Genomic DNA, 18,048 nt, shown 5'->3' on the forward strand with positions numbered 1-18,048 from the left:
TGTAGAAGAGATAGTTTGGCAAGTAAGAGTGAACTGCTTTTCCGGAGGACTTGAGCTAGGATCGCAGCGTCCACATTGATTGCATAGGTCACAGCTGCCTGTAACTCCAACTCCAAAGGCATCTACTGCTACTTGAAGTAGGGATGCCTTCTTAGCTTGGTTTCTCACCTGGTTTCTCACTGTCTTCATATGGCAAAGAGGGTGAAAGGGTGGTATGGAGACCTCTTCATCTTCTCATAAGGCCACCTTAACTAAAAACATTAAGGCCACAATTTGGAATATCCCATGTAAACTGAATTTTTCCCTAATCCTGTTCTCCATTGAGGGCTAGCATTTTAACATACAAATTTGGAGGCACATAATTTAGTTCATAGTTTAAGTTACTGCCTTTATTTTCTTTAAAGGTTGCTTTTAAAGGTGATCCAGAAGCAGCACTCATCCAATACCTTACCAATGAGGAGGCCAGGAAAGCCATTTCTAGCACAGAAGCTGTTTTGAACAATCGGTTCATTCGAGTCCTATGGCACAGAGAGAACAATGAGCAACCAGCACTCCAGTCCCCAGCACAGATTCTCCTGCAGCAGCAACACACCCTGAGTCACCTTTCACAGCAGCACCACAACCTACCACAGCATCTTCATCCGCAGCAGGTGATGGTAACCCAGTCTTCCCCCTCATCAGTCCACGGAGGCATCCAAAAGGTAATATTTGCTAACTAAAACTCTAGTGTCATTTCTCAGCTGGTATTTTCCAGCTCACAGCCTTGACACCTTCCACATTAGGGTTGTTTATGATTTGATGTATAAACCAGTATCATCTGGTCTCCTGAGACCTGATTATTAAAGAAGTACAGATTCTTAGACCTTACCCATTTTTAATTTAATTTAATTTAATTTAATTATTTGGTGTGGGCGTGGATGGGTGGATATAAGCTAAAATTGACATTGTGTGTCTTTGTTGATTCTCCACTGTATTTACTGAGGCGGGGACTCACTGAATCCTGAGCTTGCCAATTCTGCCAATCTAGCTAGCCATTTTACCTTAAGGAGCCTCTGATTCTTCCTCTTAGGTACTTGGATTACAGGTGGCTTCCCTGAATGTGTGGCTTTTATGTAGCTGTGGGGACTGAAACCCTGGCTCTCAAACTTAGCTTTTTACTCCCCCTCCTCCCATCTTCTGAATCAATTTTTGTGGAAAAGGCCCAGGGATCTGCTTCAAAAACCTTTGCAGTGCCCTAAAGCTGAGAGAGCTAGTCTACAGCAGGGTGATTCACCTAGTTCTAACCTGTTTAGCTTCACCCATACGACAGTCTCTAGATGATGAGCTTTCAAAATCCTAGTGTTACGCACCTTCTACCCCTAAATTCTGAATCCTGAACTACTTTGCTCTATATTAGAATTAGTCACCTTTATATCTATCCATTTGTCCTGCCATTTCCCATGCAGACAATTTTACTCCTTTAAAAACTGAAGTGGAACCTCCAAGGAACTAAGATTCTGTTTTGTGTTTTTGAGAGGAATTTTCAGTTTGAAGGTTAAGATTGGCCATCATAGGATCATCTCTCCTTGCCTCATAAGTACTGGACATACAGTTGCATTATTGTGTCTGGACAAGGGTTTTGATCTTGTATATTTTTTGTCCTTGGCTCTTAAAACAATCACATATTTATTAAAACATTTTGATGAAAAAGTAAAAGAAGGAAAGATCTAGCCACTGTGCATTAGAGATACCCAGATATTGACAATAACAGTAATTTCCACCTCGATGTTACTATCTTTAGGGTAAATATGTTCTGATGAAAAAGTGAAAAACAAGCAAGCAGAGCACTGAGGCAGTAATCTGTTTGAGGCCAGCCTGTGCTGCATAGCACACTCCTATCTCAAAACACTGAAGAGTGTGTGCATGCATGTCATCTGAGTTCTGTTCATCACCCTGCTCATTAGTATCTAAGTCAGACATTTTCTTTGTACTCTCTTCCATCTTTGGATCTAAGTGTGAATACTTGTCAGATGTTGGATGATTGATGAAAGAATGCAACCTAAGCTCGGCTCTCATTTCACTGCTCTTTATACTAAGCTTAAAACCTATCTTCAAAACATCGTATACTAGAGAGATTTGTAAAAGCTATTGTGAAGAGAGAGTGTGTGTGCTTTACTGTAAAACATGTATTTTGGGGGCTCAGGACTGAACCAGGGACTTGTTCACACTTAGCACTGGCTATATTACTGAGCTCCTCCTAGCTGTTATGACATGTATTAGACATCTAAAACAATATGGGTAATACAACCATCTATATATTCATAGTGCCTTAAAGAATACAGTTTTACAGGTAATTGAAGCATTTTCTCATTTCAGTTATAACCTTTATGTTAAATTTGTATCATTCTCGTGTGTATTTTTAAACTTATATCACATAGATATTTATTTTGTATTTGTAGATGATGGGCAAACCACAGACCTCTGGTGCCTATGTTCTTAACAAAGTACCTGTTAAACACCGTCTTGGACATGCAACTACTAACCAGAGTGACACATCTCACTTGCTAAATCAGACTGGTGGTTCTTCTGGGGACGATTGCCCGGTATGCAGTCCGTGATTGCCATGTTTATTTAAGCCATTAAATATGGCACAGAAATTCATTACTATTAGGATTTGTAGTCTTTTTCTCAACAGGGCAAGCATGACAATTGATCTAAGTGTACTTCCCTAATTTCTATAACTCAGAATTTTGCTGTTTAATTTTCTTTTACTTAGAGCTATCTAAGAATCAGAGAATTTTAGCTTTTAACTGTATATTAATAGGTAGATGTCCTTATTAGTCCATACCTCCCTCCCTGATTTTTTTCATGATTCTGCTGCTTCAGCCTCTTTCATGCTGTTATTAAAGACATGTACCACCACATCTGGCTTTCATTTTCCCTTTTAGGTATAGTTAAGAACCTAGTAAGTCTAGGGAGTTGGATCTTAAAGGTGACCTGAGTTTGGTTCCCAGCACTCACACCTAGCAGCTGACAGTTGCCTGTAATATAACTTCAAGTCTCAAGGATCTCTATGGGCAGTGAGCACACATGCTTATGACATAAGTATGTTCACATCTAATTAAAAATAAGTAATTAAAATTAAAAATAAAATCTTGAGACTAAAGCAGTGAAAGTCTGTTTAAAACCAAGTGCCGACATGTCGCTTGCTTTAGGGATATATCTATACAGCATGTGTAGTTATCATGACAAAGAGGGACTTGGAGAAAGGATAGTTCAAAAATCTATAAGGTCTCTGTGACTAAGACAGTTTAATGGCAGCACATGATTTAGCAGACCATTGAAACAGAACAAAAAGTAGACTTCATTGCAAAAGGGATTTATTATATCAACTAACTAGTATCAGATCCAAAGTAATTTTCTTGATATCAGTATAAGTGAGTAGTCATATGATAAAATTACAATTTTTTTAAAAAAAATTACATCATAAACCAGGATAAATTCCAAGTGGACTTGAGACTTAAATGCTGATGGAAATGCTAAGTGATTCAACTCTCACGAAATTAAATTTGGCAGGGTTCGGTTATATAACAAAATTATATGCACATATATACAGTTTTTCTAAGAATCTGCAACAAAGATAAACTGTTTAAAGTGTAAAATACATATGTATAAGTTACAAGTAATTGTAAGTTCTTTGTAATTATAAAAATCCCCAAATGCCTGTCAGAAACTGATTTCCTAAAATGTAGTGTCTCCATCTACACAGTAAAGTGTGTTTAACTTTACAAAGGAAGGTACTTTTTCTGTGTACCATAAAGTGGGTTTTAGACATAGTAAACTGCAAAACTTATCCAGCATGCTCCAGGCCCTGGGTTCCTTCCCTAGCCTCATCCCACCCACCTGAAGAAGAGAAAGAAAACTGCTTTTCTTCCTTGAATGAAAGAAAAAAAAATTAGATGGTTTTGGTGTAGTACATGCCTTTAGTACCAGCAAAGGCAGGTGGACCTCTCTGAGTTCAAGGCCAGTTGATCCTACAAATCAGGACAGCCAGGATTACACAGAAACTGTCTCAACCCCCAACACTCCACTCCTGCCCCAAACAGTCTTCCGTCTCTAGTAGAAGCAGTTATTCTAAAAATGATTTTAAACATTTTTAAGATTTAATTTAATCATACTTACATGTTCTTTGTTTTTGTTTTTGTTTTTGTAATTTTTCTTTAGGTTTTTTCTACTCCAGGCCATCCAAAAACAATTTACAGTTCCTCGAACTTAAAGGCACCTTCAAAACTTTGTTCAGGGTCTAAATCTCATGATGTTCAAGAAGTGCTTAAGAAGAAACAGGTAACAGTTTCCCCTGATAAGTTCTTCAGCACCTATGCTAACCTTTACACCCCTGTTGCTGCAGAGCTGTACAACAGCTATGCTTTCTCCATTCAATACACGGAAAAATGGTGAACAACTCCAAAAACACACTCCAGTTACCGCGAATAGTTACGTTAAGTACATTAGTAGATAGGTTTTGGTTCTGAGGTTTAAGCCGAGAGGGCCTTGAGTACACTAAACACATATCACTGAACTATAACCACTAATATTTTTATATATTTCTTTTAGGTTAGGGCCAGGTTTGAGACAAGATTTGTCTGTGTAGATCAGACTGGCCTCTGGGATTAAAGACATACACCACCACATTTTTTTTTTTTCATTCAAGGAAGAAAAGCAGACAATTTTCTTTTCTTCTTGGGGTGGGTGGGATGATGCTGGGAATGGAGCCCAGGGCCTGGCGCATGTTGGATAAGTATTTTACCACCGAGCCACACCCCCAGCAGAGTATTTTCTAATTCCTTTTTTATAGTTAAATAATGTTTCACATACCTATAACATGTTTATGAGTCATTATAAATCATTTTAGATTTAAGCTGTTTATATAGGGATTTTAAGTAAAAACACATATTTATATGTGCTGTCTCCATAGAAAGGTTTAATTCCAGCAAGGTAGGAACAAAATGTCCAAGGCAAATTTTTGAATCCTGATTATTCCAAATATGAGCTGTATTCATATTTTAAAACTTGAAGCTTCAGGAATAAGGGTTCGGCCTGTCATACTGGAAAGTCAGAGCAGTCTGCTTTTCTGTAAAGGTGCAAAGAATAGCTAGCTATAAATCACACAATTTACTGGAATTGTTGGGAAAATATATTAAGGGTTTAATTTCTGATTTTAAGGGTTTTTTTTTGTTTGTTTGTTTGCTTTTACACAGATTCTCCTTGTATAGCCCTGGCTGACTTCCAGTTCACCTCTTTTTGCTTCAGTTGTTTGAGTTCTGAGCTCATATAGATGTTTTAGCCTCATCCCATTCCCTAGCTGTCACTTCCACTGTTTGATTTAGGGAGGAAAGTCCAATTTAGAGAAGAAGAAATGAGTTGGGAATGTATCATTAAATTTTCTTTTCTAATCCATTACGGCTTCTTTGTTTACATTATTCAGGAAGCTATGAAGTTACAGCAAGACATGAGGAAAAAGAGACAAGAAATGTTGGAAAAGCAGATAGAATGCCAGAAGGTACTCAAGGAATCCCTTGTTGGCATGCTGGAATGTTGTATAGAATTGATTTACAAAGTCGTCATAGTAAGGCCTACATTTGCTAAACATAGACTTAGTTTTTCCTGATTATTTTGTAGATGCTGATCTCTAAACTAGAAAAAAACAAAAACATGAAACCAGAAGAAAGAGCAAACATAATGAAGACCTTGAAAGAACTGGGAGAGAAGATCTCACAATTGAAGGATGAATTAAAAACATCTTCTGCAGTCTCCACACCATCTAAAGTAAAGACAAAAACAGAGGTATCTGACTGCACTTCTCCCCTAGCCGCCTAACAGGAAGGACATCTGTAATGTGCTTAGTACTTTGAGAGTACTGTGCAGTCCATAGGCAGCCATTACTGTAGCTAGTAAAGTTACTGCTAGACCCAGTGGGAGGGAGATCAGCAGACATTAGACAGTGTGTTTTTACTGATGTGATATAAGTAGGCTCTTTGAGAAAAGTTTAAAAATCCTGTATAGCAGATGTGCTGGGGTAGAACTCAGGGTTACATCCATTTTAAACAGTTGCTAAACCAGTGAGTATACATAAGTCCTAATGATCTGTTGGTTTTGCCTTTTATATTTTTTTTTTTTAAGATTTATTATATGTAAGTACACTGTAGCTGTCCTCAGGCATAGCAGAAGAGGGCATCGGATCCCATTACAGATGGTTTTGAGCCACCATGTGGTTGCTGGGAATTGAACTCCGGCCCTCTGGAAGAGCAGTCGGTGCTCTTAACCACTGAGCCATCTCTCCAGCCCCCGCCTTTTACAGTTTTAAATGCCTAAAACTTTATTTAGTTTTCAGGGAAGATGTGGTTGTTTTTTTGGTCTGGTCTTTGTTTAGATGTGTGGTTTGTTTGAAACAGTCTCACTCTAAAGCCTAGACTAGTGTTGAACTTGTCATCCTCCTGCCTCAGGCTAAGTGTTGAGTATGGTCATTACAGACATGCTACTATAATGTGGAATAATTTAAAAAACTTTTTTTTTTTTTTGAGATAGAGTCTCATGTATCCTAGGCTGCTCAAACTCAAATGTCCAAGTATAAACTTGGACTTTTCCTCCTTCTGCTTGCACCTCCAGAATGCTGATGTCATTAACACTTGTCATCACACCCAGTTTCTTCAGTGCTGGGAACTGAATTAGGGCCTTATGTATGCCTGGCAAGTCACTCTGAGCTACACACCTGGCACACATAACTTTATTTAAATTGAATTTTTACTTGTCTGTGTTAAAAGAGAAATTGGTAAAATATAAAAGGAAAGAAATATTTCCTATTTCAGCTAAGTTATGATCTCTAATTGAACACACTCATTGATTTTTGACAAGAGTATATATGTAACATGTAAAAGAATAATTAGAAGTTCTGGATCTAGTTATACCTAATTTTATTAGTTTGCCCATTTTTTTACCCTAGGAGAGCACTTGCTTTGTATAAGATTTCATTGTATCATAGATCTGAATTGGGATTTTTTTTAAGATTTATTTCTTTATTATATATGAGTACACTGTTGCTGTCTTCAGACACACTGCGAGGGGGCATCAGATCTCATTACAGATGGTTGTGAGCCACCATGTGGTTGCTGGGATTTGAACTCAGGACCTCTGAAAGAGCAGTCAGTGCTCTTAACCACTGAGCCATCTCTCCAGCGGGATTTTATTTTTAGGTTACTTTCAGCCCTTGAAGAAATGGGACTAAGCTTATTTTATATATATATATATATATATATATATATATATATATGTGTGTGTGTGTGTGTGTGTGTATATATATATATATATAAACATACAGTATATTTGAAATTATACTTCTATTGTTAATTTAAGAATAAATTATTGGACAGCTGAGATGACTCTGGTATGCTGTACAGATTCCCACAGGGTGGGGGAGCAGACTGATTGCCATGGGTTGTCCTCTGACTGCCACAGATGTACAGCAGCATCATATGCACATGCTAAGTAACAGACCTGGGTGTGTTTGCTTGAAAGATTAAATCTTTCCGTGGGCTTCTCTTGAACGTCGGATGCAGAGAAGCACTTGTACTTCTAGTAATGGGAGAAGAGGCAGGAAAAGGAGAAGCTCACAGCCAGTCTCAGCTATGCAGTGAGCTTGAGGCCAGTGTGTAAAGCCAGGGAGGGTAACACACATTTCTATAACAGGAAAAAGAAAGAAGGCTTTGAAAAATACAGGTCCAGGAGCTGGAAAGATGGCAGTCGCTACTATTGAGGAAGACCCAGGTTTTGTTCTTAGCCCCTACATGATGGCTCACAACCATCTGTAGTTCCAGTTACAAGGAATCCTGTGCCCTCTTCTTACCTCTCTGAGCATCAGGCACACATATATGGGCATACAAAACACACAAATAAAGCTTAAAAAAAATCTTTAAAAATGCAATTCAGATATATTATTGATTTTTTTTTTTTTAAGGTTCTAGCAGGAAACATGTGGAAGGGTTTTTTCATCCATCCATCCATCCATCCATCCATCCATCCAGCCAGCCAGCCAGCCAGCCAGCCAGCCTTCCTTCCTTCTTTCTGTCCGTCCTTTCCTTTTTTCTTTCTTTTTCTTTTCTTCCTCTTTCTTTTCTTTCTTCCTCCCTCCCCCTTTCTTTTCTTTTCTTTCTTTCTTTCCTTTCTTCCTTCTCTCTCTCTCCCTCCTTCTCTCTCTCTCTCTCTCTCTCTCTCTCCTCTCTCTCTCTCTCTTTCTTTTTTTCTTTCTTTCTTTCTTTTCTAAAAGAAGGTTTTTGGATATTACTCAGGTTGGCCACAAATTTGTAGGCTTTAGAGATCCTTGCAACTCAGCCTTCTCTTTATTTTAAATGGGACTATAGGCATGTGTTGCCATACTCAGCCACGTGTGCCTTTTGCAAATTACAGGGGGCTAGGAAACAGCTTAGTGGTTAAAAATGAATACTGTATTAGAGGACCCAAGTTCTCTTCCCTGCACCCACATCAGGTGGCTCCCAACTGCCTTTTCAACAGGATCCAACACCATCTCTGACCTCCTTTAAGACTATGCAAACCCCAACACAGATGTACACATGTATACTGTGAAAAACAAAGCATGTGAGGGAAAAAGTCTTCCACAGCTACTTAAAACTACTTAAAATCAATAATCTGTCTCATACAAAAAAAATGGCAATAATAGAGTACCAATCTGAAATTAATTCTCTACTGTTCTTTATTTATACTGATGCACTTACTTAACTAGTTCATTTAATTGTTTTAAAGACAAGATTTCACTCTATAACCTGGAGTGGCTCTGATTTGAGGCAGGCCTGCTTTAACCTCTGATTACTGGGATTATAGGTGTAAGCCACATCACTGGTCTTTTGTAAAGTTAATAAGTATTTTCTATGTAATTTTGATTTGATTAGTTGCATTTCATTTATGATGCTTTATTACATGAAAGGTATCTTACCTTTCCAGCAGAATCGTTATGCTGGCTGTGTTTACAGTATCCCTGTGAGGGTTAATTTCCTTTACTGAAAGGAGAAGCGTGTCACTCTGCAGCTATAATGATCTGAATAAGATCTTAGGAGTTACCTAATCTCTTCCTTTTCCTTTTTGCTTTTTCCAGGCCCAGAAGGAGTTGTTGGACACAGAACTGGACCTCCACAAGAGGCTCTCCTCAGGAGAAGATACAACAGAGTTACGCAAAAAGCTCAGTCAGTTACAAGTCGAGGTGAGATTTAACTCGCTTAACATCTCAGAAAATAGATTTTCTCTCTATGTACCTGTGAAGGTTTAATCCAACAATGTGCATTACCTTTTATTTTTGTTGTTATTTAGGCTGCCAGATTGGGTATTTTACCTGTGGGTCGAGGAAAGACCATGTCCTCTCAAGGCCGAGGAAGAGGCCGGGGTCGAGGAAGAGGGAGGGGCTCACTGAATCACATGGTGGTGGACCACCGCCCCAAAGCACTCCCAGCTGGAGGGTTCATTGAGGAGGAAAAGGAGGAGTTGCTCCAGCATTTCTCAGTAAGCTTTTAATGTAACTCATACGGACTCTTAAAAACAATGCACTCAGCACTTTGTTCACTACAGTCTATAAATATCAAATTATTTCTAGCTTAGAAACGTTAGTGGTTAAAACACAGGCCTTATCAACTTCTTATTAATATACTTTTCAAGGTCAGAAAGTAGGTTTTGCTATGACATTTCATAATAATTTACATAAACATGTTTGTAGTGCACAGTGTTCCAAAGCCATAGGATTTTAGGATTATTTCACAGTTTATCAGGTGTTTCTAGGAAAAAAATTAAGTAAAAGTAATCTGGAAGAGGCAAAACTCAAATTCTTAGGTAGTAAGCATGTGTGTTCTGTATATAGAGTTAACAGGTGTAATAGAGGTCAGCTGCAGACAGACCAGCGTGTGCAGTACATTCACTAACTGTTCACTAACTCATTGGTAATCGTCCTTAATGAGAGTTTCATAAGTGGGTTTGTGTAATAGTAAATGACTATAAGTATGAAAAACATGTCAAATTGTATACAGTGAAGTCTTTAAAATTTTAGGCAGAATTTCAAGTATCCCAGGTTGGCCCCAGATTCCCATGTCAAAAGGACAACCTTGCATTTAGAAATGCTGCTTTTATCTTTCAAACGCTTGTATCATAGGCATGTATCTGTACCTGATTTTAGATTATGGTAGGGATTTAACTAAGGGGCTTGTTTGTCCTAGGCAAGCACTGTATAGGTTGAGGCTCCCTAGTCTTCCAGTGAAAGTCTTTTCTTCAAATTCAAAACCAAACTGATGATGATAATTACACGGCTAGCAAGTACCACAGCAATGATAACCAGGCTTACCCAGACCTAGGCAACTTTTTACAAATTGTATTATTTATGTGGGGGCAGGAGGTGTGCATGTTCCACAATATGCACGTACAGATCAAAGAACAACTTTTGGGTAGGTGGATCTCTCTTGTATCTGTGTGTTCCAGGGATCAAACTCAGGCCATCCGACCTGGTATCAGGTACTTTTATCTATTGAGCCATTCCACTGCTACCCTCACCCTACCCCTGACATCTTGAGAAAAATATTTCAACTCTGTTTTATGTTTAAGGTGATGAGGCAAATCATGATGAACAAAGGCTTCACTCTCATTAAATTATATAGATGGGGCTGGGGAGATGGCTCTGTTGGTGAAAACATAAAGAGTTGAATTTAGATCCCCAGTAGCCATATAAAAGCTAGGTCGGCAGCATGCATCTCTAATGTCAGTGCTCAGGTCAGAGACAGACCTGAGGCATCTGGCAACTGAGCTAGGCAGTTGTTGAACTCAGGGTTCAGTTGAGAACTCCTGTCTCAAGAAAATAAGAAAATACATCAAGAAAGACACCAGTGTCAGCCTGAGTCCTCCACAAGCAAATACACATCTGAATACATGCACAGTATAAAAACTAGACATATAATATATAATATAAATAATATACAGTCTGTTATAATATAGCTGCATATATCTTAATAATATATAGCAAAAATTGGCAGATTTTGGGCTTAGAGAAATGTCTCAGAAATTAACAGCATTTCCTGTTTTTTGGGGGTGTGTGGATGGGATGAGGTTTGAGATGGGATCTCTCTACGTAGCACTGGTTCTTCTAGAACTCATGTAGACCAGGGTGGCCTCAAACTAACAGAGAGCCTTTGCTTCCTCAGTGCTGGGATTCTTTTTCATGTGTGTTCTTTTGATATAAAGTCTTTCTTTATAAAAGTGTTGGCTGTCCTGGAACTCACTTTGTAGACCAAACTGGTTTTGTACTCACAGAGGTCTGTCTTCTTGAGTCTCCTGAGTGCTGCTATTAAAAGTATATACCACTTCACCCAGCTTAAAGGCATGTTCTTGAAGAGGACCCAAATGCAGGTCACAGAATTACTTAGATCTCTTAATCATCTGCCTCCTAGCACTAAGCTATGGGTGTGCTTTGCTACCACACAGCCTTTGGTTTTTGAGATTGGTTTCACTCTATACCTCAGGTACCCTACAACTCACAGTATATGTATTTCAGATTCGCAAAATCCCTTCCTCAGCATCCAAATTACTGACCTACAAGCCTCTGCCTGTTCTTTATTTTTATTTTTTTTTTTTTTTTTTTTTTTTTTTTTTTTTTTTTTTTTTTTTTTTTTTATTTTTTTTTTGTTTTTTTTTTTTTGTTTTTTTTTTTTTTTTTTTTTTTTCGGAGCTGGGGACCGAACCCAGGGCCTTGCGCTTGCTAGGCAAGTGCTTACCACTGAGCTAAATCCCCAACCCCTTTTTTATTCCTTTTAATAATCATTTTAATAAAGTACAAATTTTAATTGTAACAAATTAGTTACAAGTGGTTGTGAATGGCCTGGGGACTGAACATGAGTCATTTGGGAAAGCAGCAAGTGTTTTAACCTCTGAGTGCGTTTCTCCTGTTCTTTGTTTTTCTTTTGAGATGGAGTCCTTTATAAGTCAAGCTGACTTCAGACCCACTACATCACCAAGACTGGCCTTGGGTGGGAGGGGGGACTGCTTACGCCATGACACCCATGTATTTGGATGTCAGCAGACAACCTGTGGGAGTTGGTTCTTTTATGATGTTGTAAGTTTCAGTGATCAACAGGCCATGAAGTTTTGGGTGGTGAGAGCTTTAACTCTCTGAGCCATCTCGATGGCTCAGCTTAGACCTTTTGTTCTAAATGTAACTTGTTTTCCTAAAAGTTTCTGCATATGCATCATTTAAGATCTAGAAATGTAGTGTATTATACACTGCTTGCCTATCACACATTAGACTCTAGGTTCATTCCTTTTTCAAAATAAATAAGTAAATGAGATGTCTTCTCATTGACATTTGCTGAAAAGTATTTAGAAAATAGTACTGAGGAAAACACTTAGTGGTTAGGGATGTAACACTGTGGTAAACACTTGGATAGTATGTACAAAGCCCTGGATTCAACCCATAGTACTACTGGGTGTTTGGGGTTAGGGAAAGAAACAGGTTTTACCATGATTGGGACAGTGGCTTTTTCTCTTAAAGACTAGGTTTCATTCCATAGTCCAGATGTATTTGGGGACTCACAGTGTAGCCAGGGTGAACTTGGAATAATCCTCTGTCTCAGTCATTTGGATGCTGGGATTATAGGTGTGAGATGTCAGGCCCAGCTCTCATTAGCATTTGTTGTGTGCATTGATGAGCTAGGGAATTGTTAGCATTTGAGAAAAAAAAAAAGGTAAACATGGTGGTACACATCTGTAATCCTCCTGCTTGGTAAGCTGAGGCAGGAGGGTTGAGAGTTCAAAGTCAACCTAGGATCGATCTATCAAGACCCTTTGTCTAGAAAAGAAAGTTATGGGGAAGAAATAGGAAGAGTTATCAGATAAACTGAGAAGTGCAATGAAATGACTGAGATGGTTCATCTCAGAAGTTATATGGTTTTAAGGTTTGATAAGTAAATACCAAGTCAGGGGTCAGTCATTGAATGAGGAAAGTATTTGCTATCCTCGTGTCGCTTGGCTCAGTCGAGTGACTGGTAACACAACAGTCATATCCATAAAACATGGACCAAACATAGGTGTGCCTCAGCTGATTGTTTTTCCTCCAGCCCATGTCACTTTTTGAGTAGCACTGTTTGAGGAAATCCTTAGTAAAGATGAGTGCGTACTTACGTGTTCTTCTAAAATGCACTTTAGGCTACAAACCAATCGTCTAAATTCAAAGACCGTCGGCTACAGATATCGTGGCACAAGCCCAAGGTACCGTCTATATCTACTGAGACTGAGGAAGAAGAAGTCAAAGAAGAGGTAAAGTCAGCTGTTAGAGTAAGATCCGAGGCACAGCGCTGCCTTCTGTTTCTCTGTGTGTCAAGTACTGTGCGTGTAGAATAGTCTCACTTTTCTTTTAGTCACTTAGCTAAAACCAGCCTAGAAGTAATAATTAGCCTCTTAAAATATGAGAATTAAGATAAGAAAATAAGAGAATATTCAGCCCCACGATGTAAATTAGTTCTCACTCTATAATCTTGCTTTTAAAAGAATCAAGTTTTTCTAGTTAATGCATATGCTATGACTATATGGATGAGTTTACATAACAAAAGCAGAAATGTCCCCAAATTAGGAAGAAAGTAAGTCACAATAAGTAAGTTGACGATATTTGTAGATATTTCTTTTTTGTGTCAAATTTTAGATTTTTGTATAAGATGTGGAATGTTGGTATCGTGGGAGAAGTTAGCATGTTCAAGCATATTTACTCCTCACAATCAATGATAGATATCCCAGGAAAAGTTGGGGAAATTACTGATTTTCCTCACTTTTGTTAATGGAATAAAGTCAGTTTTAATTATTTTTTTTATAATTTACAGTGTACATATATATGTGTACATGTTTACACACACACTGACTAATTCCTTTTAAACATTCACTTAATATTTTGTTTTGTTCCTTTGCTTTTTGTTTAACTCTGTGGCCCAGGGAGCTTTCAAATTCACAAAATTCCTGCCTCTGCTTCCCAACTGCTAAGATTATAGGCGTGTGCTACGATGGCTGACTTCCACTTAGCATTTTATTTTCTTGGTGATTTTGGAATGGAAACCTCCAATAATGATTTTTACTTTAAACAGGATAAATAGTAATATCCGTCTGTAAGATGTATTCTGGGATGTGGGTAGGAGAAATGTGTTAAAAAGTGCAGAATCACAGGCAGACAGGGAGCATATTCTCTAGTCTCTGGAGAGTTAGCCACACTGTACTGACAGTTTGCAGTGTTGAGTTGTGTGATTCAGGATCACTATTGAGAGTGCTGAGTGTTCCCATTACAAAGAAACATTTTGTTGTTTCTGGGTTGATCAGTGCACAGTTAAGTGTTTAAATGTGAAAATTAGGGTTGTTTGTTGGTTGGTAGTTTTGTTCCTTTGTTGTTTGTTTTGCCCTGAAAATAAACCACAGGTAAATCTGACCTAGGTTTTTTGCTAGTCTGTTTATCATGTGACTATTTTACTCTGCATTCGTGCACAGCTAAGCAGATGCGTATTCTCCTCTCTTTAGGAAACAGAAACCTCAGATTTGTTTTTGCATGATGATGATGATGAAGATGAAGATGAATATGAGTCTCGTTCGTGGCGAAGATGAAATTTGATGCGAGTTGTGTAATTTTTAGAAATATTGTTTAGAAGAACAACTTTTTAGAATTATTTAAAGAAGTCAATGAGCCAAAAAAAATTTTTTTTCTCTTCAACACAGTAGGTTTAAGGACAGCAAGTTGCTATTCAAACACATCTCATAATTGTCTGTGATATCAAATCACCAGAGGCCGTGACTTTACACAGTTGTGAAGACCCACAGGAGTGACCGGATTCTCTAGAACCTTACCCTCCACACCATCTGCTTCTGCTCTTGGTGCTGGATTCAGTGTAAAGACAGGGTGTTCAGAAATTTTATTTTGGATTATAAATCTGCTGATAAAAATTTCATTAAATGTCAAAATCGCCTGGAATCTCTTAACTCTTAGCTATTATGGATGGGTCGTCAGACAGTTGGAGATGCTTGTAATTTAAATACCTTTTCCTTTCAAGAATGATCTTGGAAGAAAAGTAAATTTAATTTTTTTTTTTTTTAAACAATGGAAGAACCCACTTTATAAGTCAGTCTTTTTCAGAGTTTATGTGTGGCAAAGCTGCAGCAAAACCACCGTCTCTGTTCCCAGAAGCTGCAGAGCACAAAGCTAGCTCTGCTGCGTCCTCTCCTCGCTCACACCTGCCCTGGAGCTTCTGTTTTGAAATGTGCTGGGCATTGCCTCAGTTGTCCTCCTACCCTTTTAAATAAACCTCATTTTGCCTTTTGCCCTTTTACTTATTCCCTTGTATCTTTTTCACTCCTTTTGATTAATAAGCCTGACTTTTTGAAATGAGTGATTCAGTTGGGCAATCAAGAATCAGTCATCAGTAAAAGGTTTAAACCAGCACCTTTGTAAAGAAGTGATGCTTTGATGAAAATAAAGGCGGAATTTTAGGACACAGAGATACTGGCTTCCCTCCCCTTTAAAGCTTCAGTGTAGTTACAGTTACCCCAAAGGCTGACGGTCTCTTCTGCATTGTAATGATGATGGTGAGGTGCTGAGGTGGGGATTAGGAGTCTGGATATGCTAGTAATAAATGAGATTCTAACTTGACATTGATTAGATGACCTTATATTTTCATAATTTTATAGATTTTGCTGTCCGTGAACATACACACACTTTAGTAGGCAGTTTCCTTTACCGTGTGCATTTTTACTGTACACTGTACAGAGTGTCTGTTAAGTAAAATATATGTGTAAATTTATGTCCTTGTGTTCTGAATGTTAGATGGAAAAGCACAGGAGCAACACTACACTGTACTGACCCCTGGGGAAATGAAATGATTACTGTACATAGGACGTCACTTGTTCAAGGGATACACAGCTGTGTTTTATAATATGTGTGGTGTGAAAATTTGAAACTTCCTGTTGGCTTCAGAAGGTTCTGGGTGATCACTAACTGTGTCAGGGTTTTGTTCCCTGAGGTAAATACTGTTTCTTAAAATAGAAACAGTTCACTTAGAACCTAAAACCATCAGGACTCTAGAGTTACACAGTGACAAAGAGTTAGATCCCACCTTCTGATCATCTTTTTCCCTCTTCATACTGTCCTGACGTGTCAAACACCAGGGCACTTTAGAGTTTGTGTAGCTTTGCCTCTGTGGTGGGCCTTCCTCTCCAGGTTATCTATCGTGTGCTTCTCATGACACCGAGGCTGCTAAGCCCACACAGAAGGAACACGGCAGAACAGGGGACCTTCAATAAGCATCTTGCTCCTCACTTCTCCATCGTCTCTAATGAAATTTTCTTGATGTTTGTGGCTCAGTCAGTATATATTTGGAAAGATTCATTGTGGTGAATATTTTGAGTCCTGACCATTTAAACGTGATAGAGGGAACAAAGGATTTATATATTTTTTGTACAAAGTTTTTTCTTAAACTGTATAATTTTGTAAATAATTTGTTTGGGTTTTTTTCTTTTGTGTACTAAAACTACCAGCGTATAGATTTCAATAAGAATTGTTGTATTTTTGTATTTGGAGACTGAAAATGACAGTAAATTAGTGAAGCCGTAAGAAAAGTCTCAGTAGACTGACAGTTGAGCAGAATGAGATTCCTTTTCATATGATTTTTTTTAACCTTAAAAATGACATCTTTATGCACTCACTATAGAGAGAGTTGAGGATTTATTTGGCTTTTTAGTTATTGGGGCAGAGGATGAACGAGAACGGTGCTAATGCAAGAAATAGATCTTTTTTTTTTTTTATTAAGGTTTTGGGTCCCTCCGTATTCCTTAAAAATAACTAAAATTCTTTTCCAATGTGTTTAACTCAAAACATGATTTGAAAATAGGGATTAATTGTACTGTTATAAAGCTTAAGGTTAGCATAAAATAGCTGAACATGTGTATGTGTGTATATATATCTCTCTCCCTTTCTCCCCATCCACCAATCCACAACTGTTAGAATTTTTCTTAAAAGTGAATTCCACACCATGACTTGTTTTCTTGGCATTTTTATTTATAGAGATAACATTTAGCATTTGAGACAAATTCTGCTATCCTAGTGTGTAAACTCTGTGTAGCAGATCAGCAGTAAGAGCTGCCAGTGTGACCAGTCAGTAAGAGTTTCTAGATTTCTGCCCAAGCCTAAAAAGGTTACCCCAAGGAATGCGGAGTTTTTCTCAATTTCTTCTTGGAGCATTGGGAAAATGTCATCACCAGCTGAGATAGTGGAAAACAGTCCTTTTACCGTGAAAAAGATCCGTGGTGATGGGTCATTACTTCACAAAGAAAAAAAAATCATGTGAAAAGGAAGGATGTTTCCTCTTGATGTATAGTATGCCTGTATTATAGTTTTTACAAGATTGTGAACTTGTGTAATAGTATATAGGAGATATTGTTGGATTTCTAACTGTTTATACATTTAAATTCATATATGTAATGTTTGTTTTATCGATTACAATCTGAATTTCTAAGAAGCATGTTGACTTTTGCAATAAAGATGCAATATGGAATGGTTCACAATTGGGGGGAAAAGAGAAAAAAAAGATGAAAATATTACAAATTTAAAAGAATCTGGAAAAGTTATGAACCATTCCAAAAATTATAACAATCACTAAAAGAGCTGTAATTCTGGCTTGTTCTGGAAAGAAAGAAACATGAGTGTGAGTTTGCGTGTGAGCCCGAGTGAGTAGTGCATGTGTGTGAATGCTTTATGTACACGAGAACTTGCTCAGTGTGAAGCTGCGTCTGTCAGACCCACTGTTGTAAGTGTTGAGTAGAATCCCTCCTTGAGCAGAGATTCTCAGTCTGGAGGAACATGGGCAGCACATGCCTGTAACCCCTGCTGCTGGGAGGCTGAAACTTCCCAGCTCAGGGAAAGAGGGAGGGAGGGAGGGAGGGAGGAGGGGGACTTGGAGAAAAGAATGAAAGTGCATCTGGTAAGCAAACCTTTAAAAAGTTGATTGTTTT

At 38.1% G+C, this 18,048-nt stretch overlaps 1 protein-coding gene across 1 annotated transcript in view; it reads left to right on the forward strand.

Moving 5' to 3' along the window:
* Rbm27 (RNA binding motif protein 27) overlaps nucleotides 1–17,700 on the forward strand; it is a 62,833-nt gene extending 45,133 nt beyond the window's left edge. Inside the window, exons 13-21 of the mRNA XM_032885380.1 lie at nucleotides 405–701; nucleotides 2,439–2,582; nucleotides 4,204–4,323; nucleotides 5,465–5,539; nucleotides 5,659–5,823; nucleotides 9,143–9,247; nucleotides 9,355–9,543; nucleotides 13,219–13,329; nucleotides 14,569–17,700. Coding sequence (XP_032741271.1) covers nucleotides 405–701; nucleotides 2,439–2,582; nucleotides 4,204–4,323; nucleotides 5,465–5,539; nucleotides 5,659–5,823; nucleotides 9,143–9,247; nucleotides 9,355–9,543; nucleotides 13,219–13,329; nucleotides 14,569–14,652 — 1,290 coding nt within the window. The 3' untranslated portion in view covers nucleotides 14,653–17,700. The remainder of the gene's footprint in view (nucleotides 1–404; nucleotides 702–2,438; nucleotides 2,583–4,203; nucleotides 4,324–5,464; nucleotides 5,540–5,658; nucleotides 5,824–9,142; nucleotides 9,248–9,354; nucleotides 9,544–13,218; nucleotides 13,330–14,568) is intronic.
* Nucleotides 17,701–18,048: the final 348 nt, after the last annotated feature.

The sequence above is a fragment of the Rattus rattus genome, chromosome 15 (assembly GCF_011064425.1).
Source record: "Rattus rattus isolate New Zealand chromosome 15, Rrattus_CSIRO_v1, whole genome shotgun sequence".
Classification (NCBI taxonomy): Eukaryota; Metazoa; Chordata; class Mammalia; order Rodentia; family Muridae; genus Rattus; species Rattus rattus.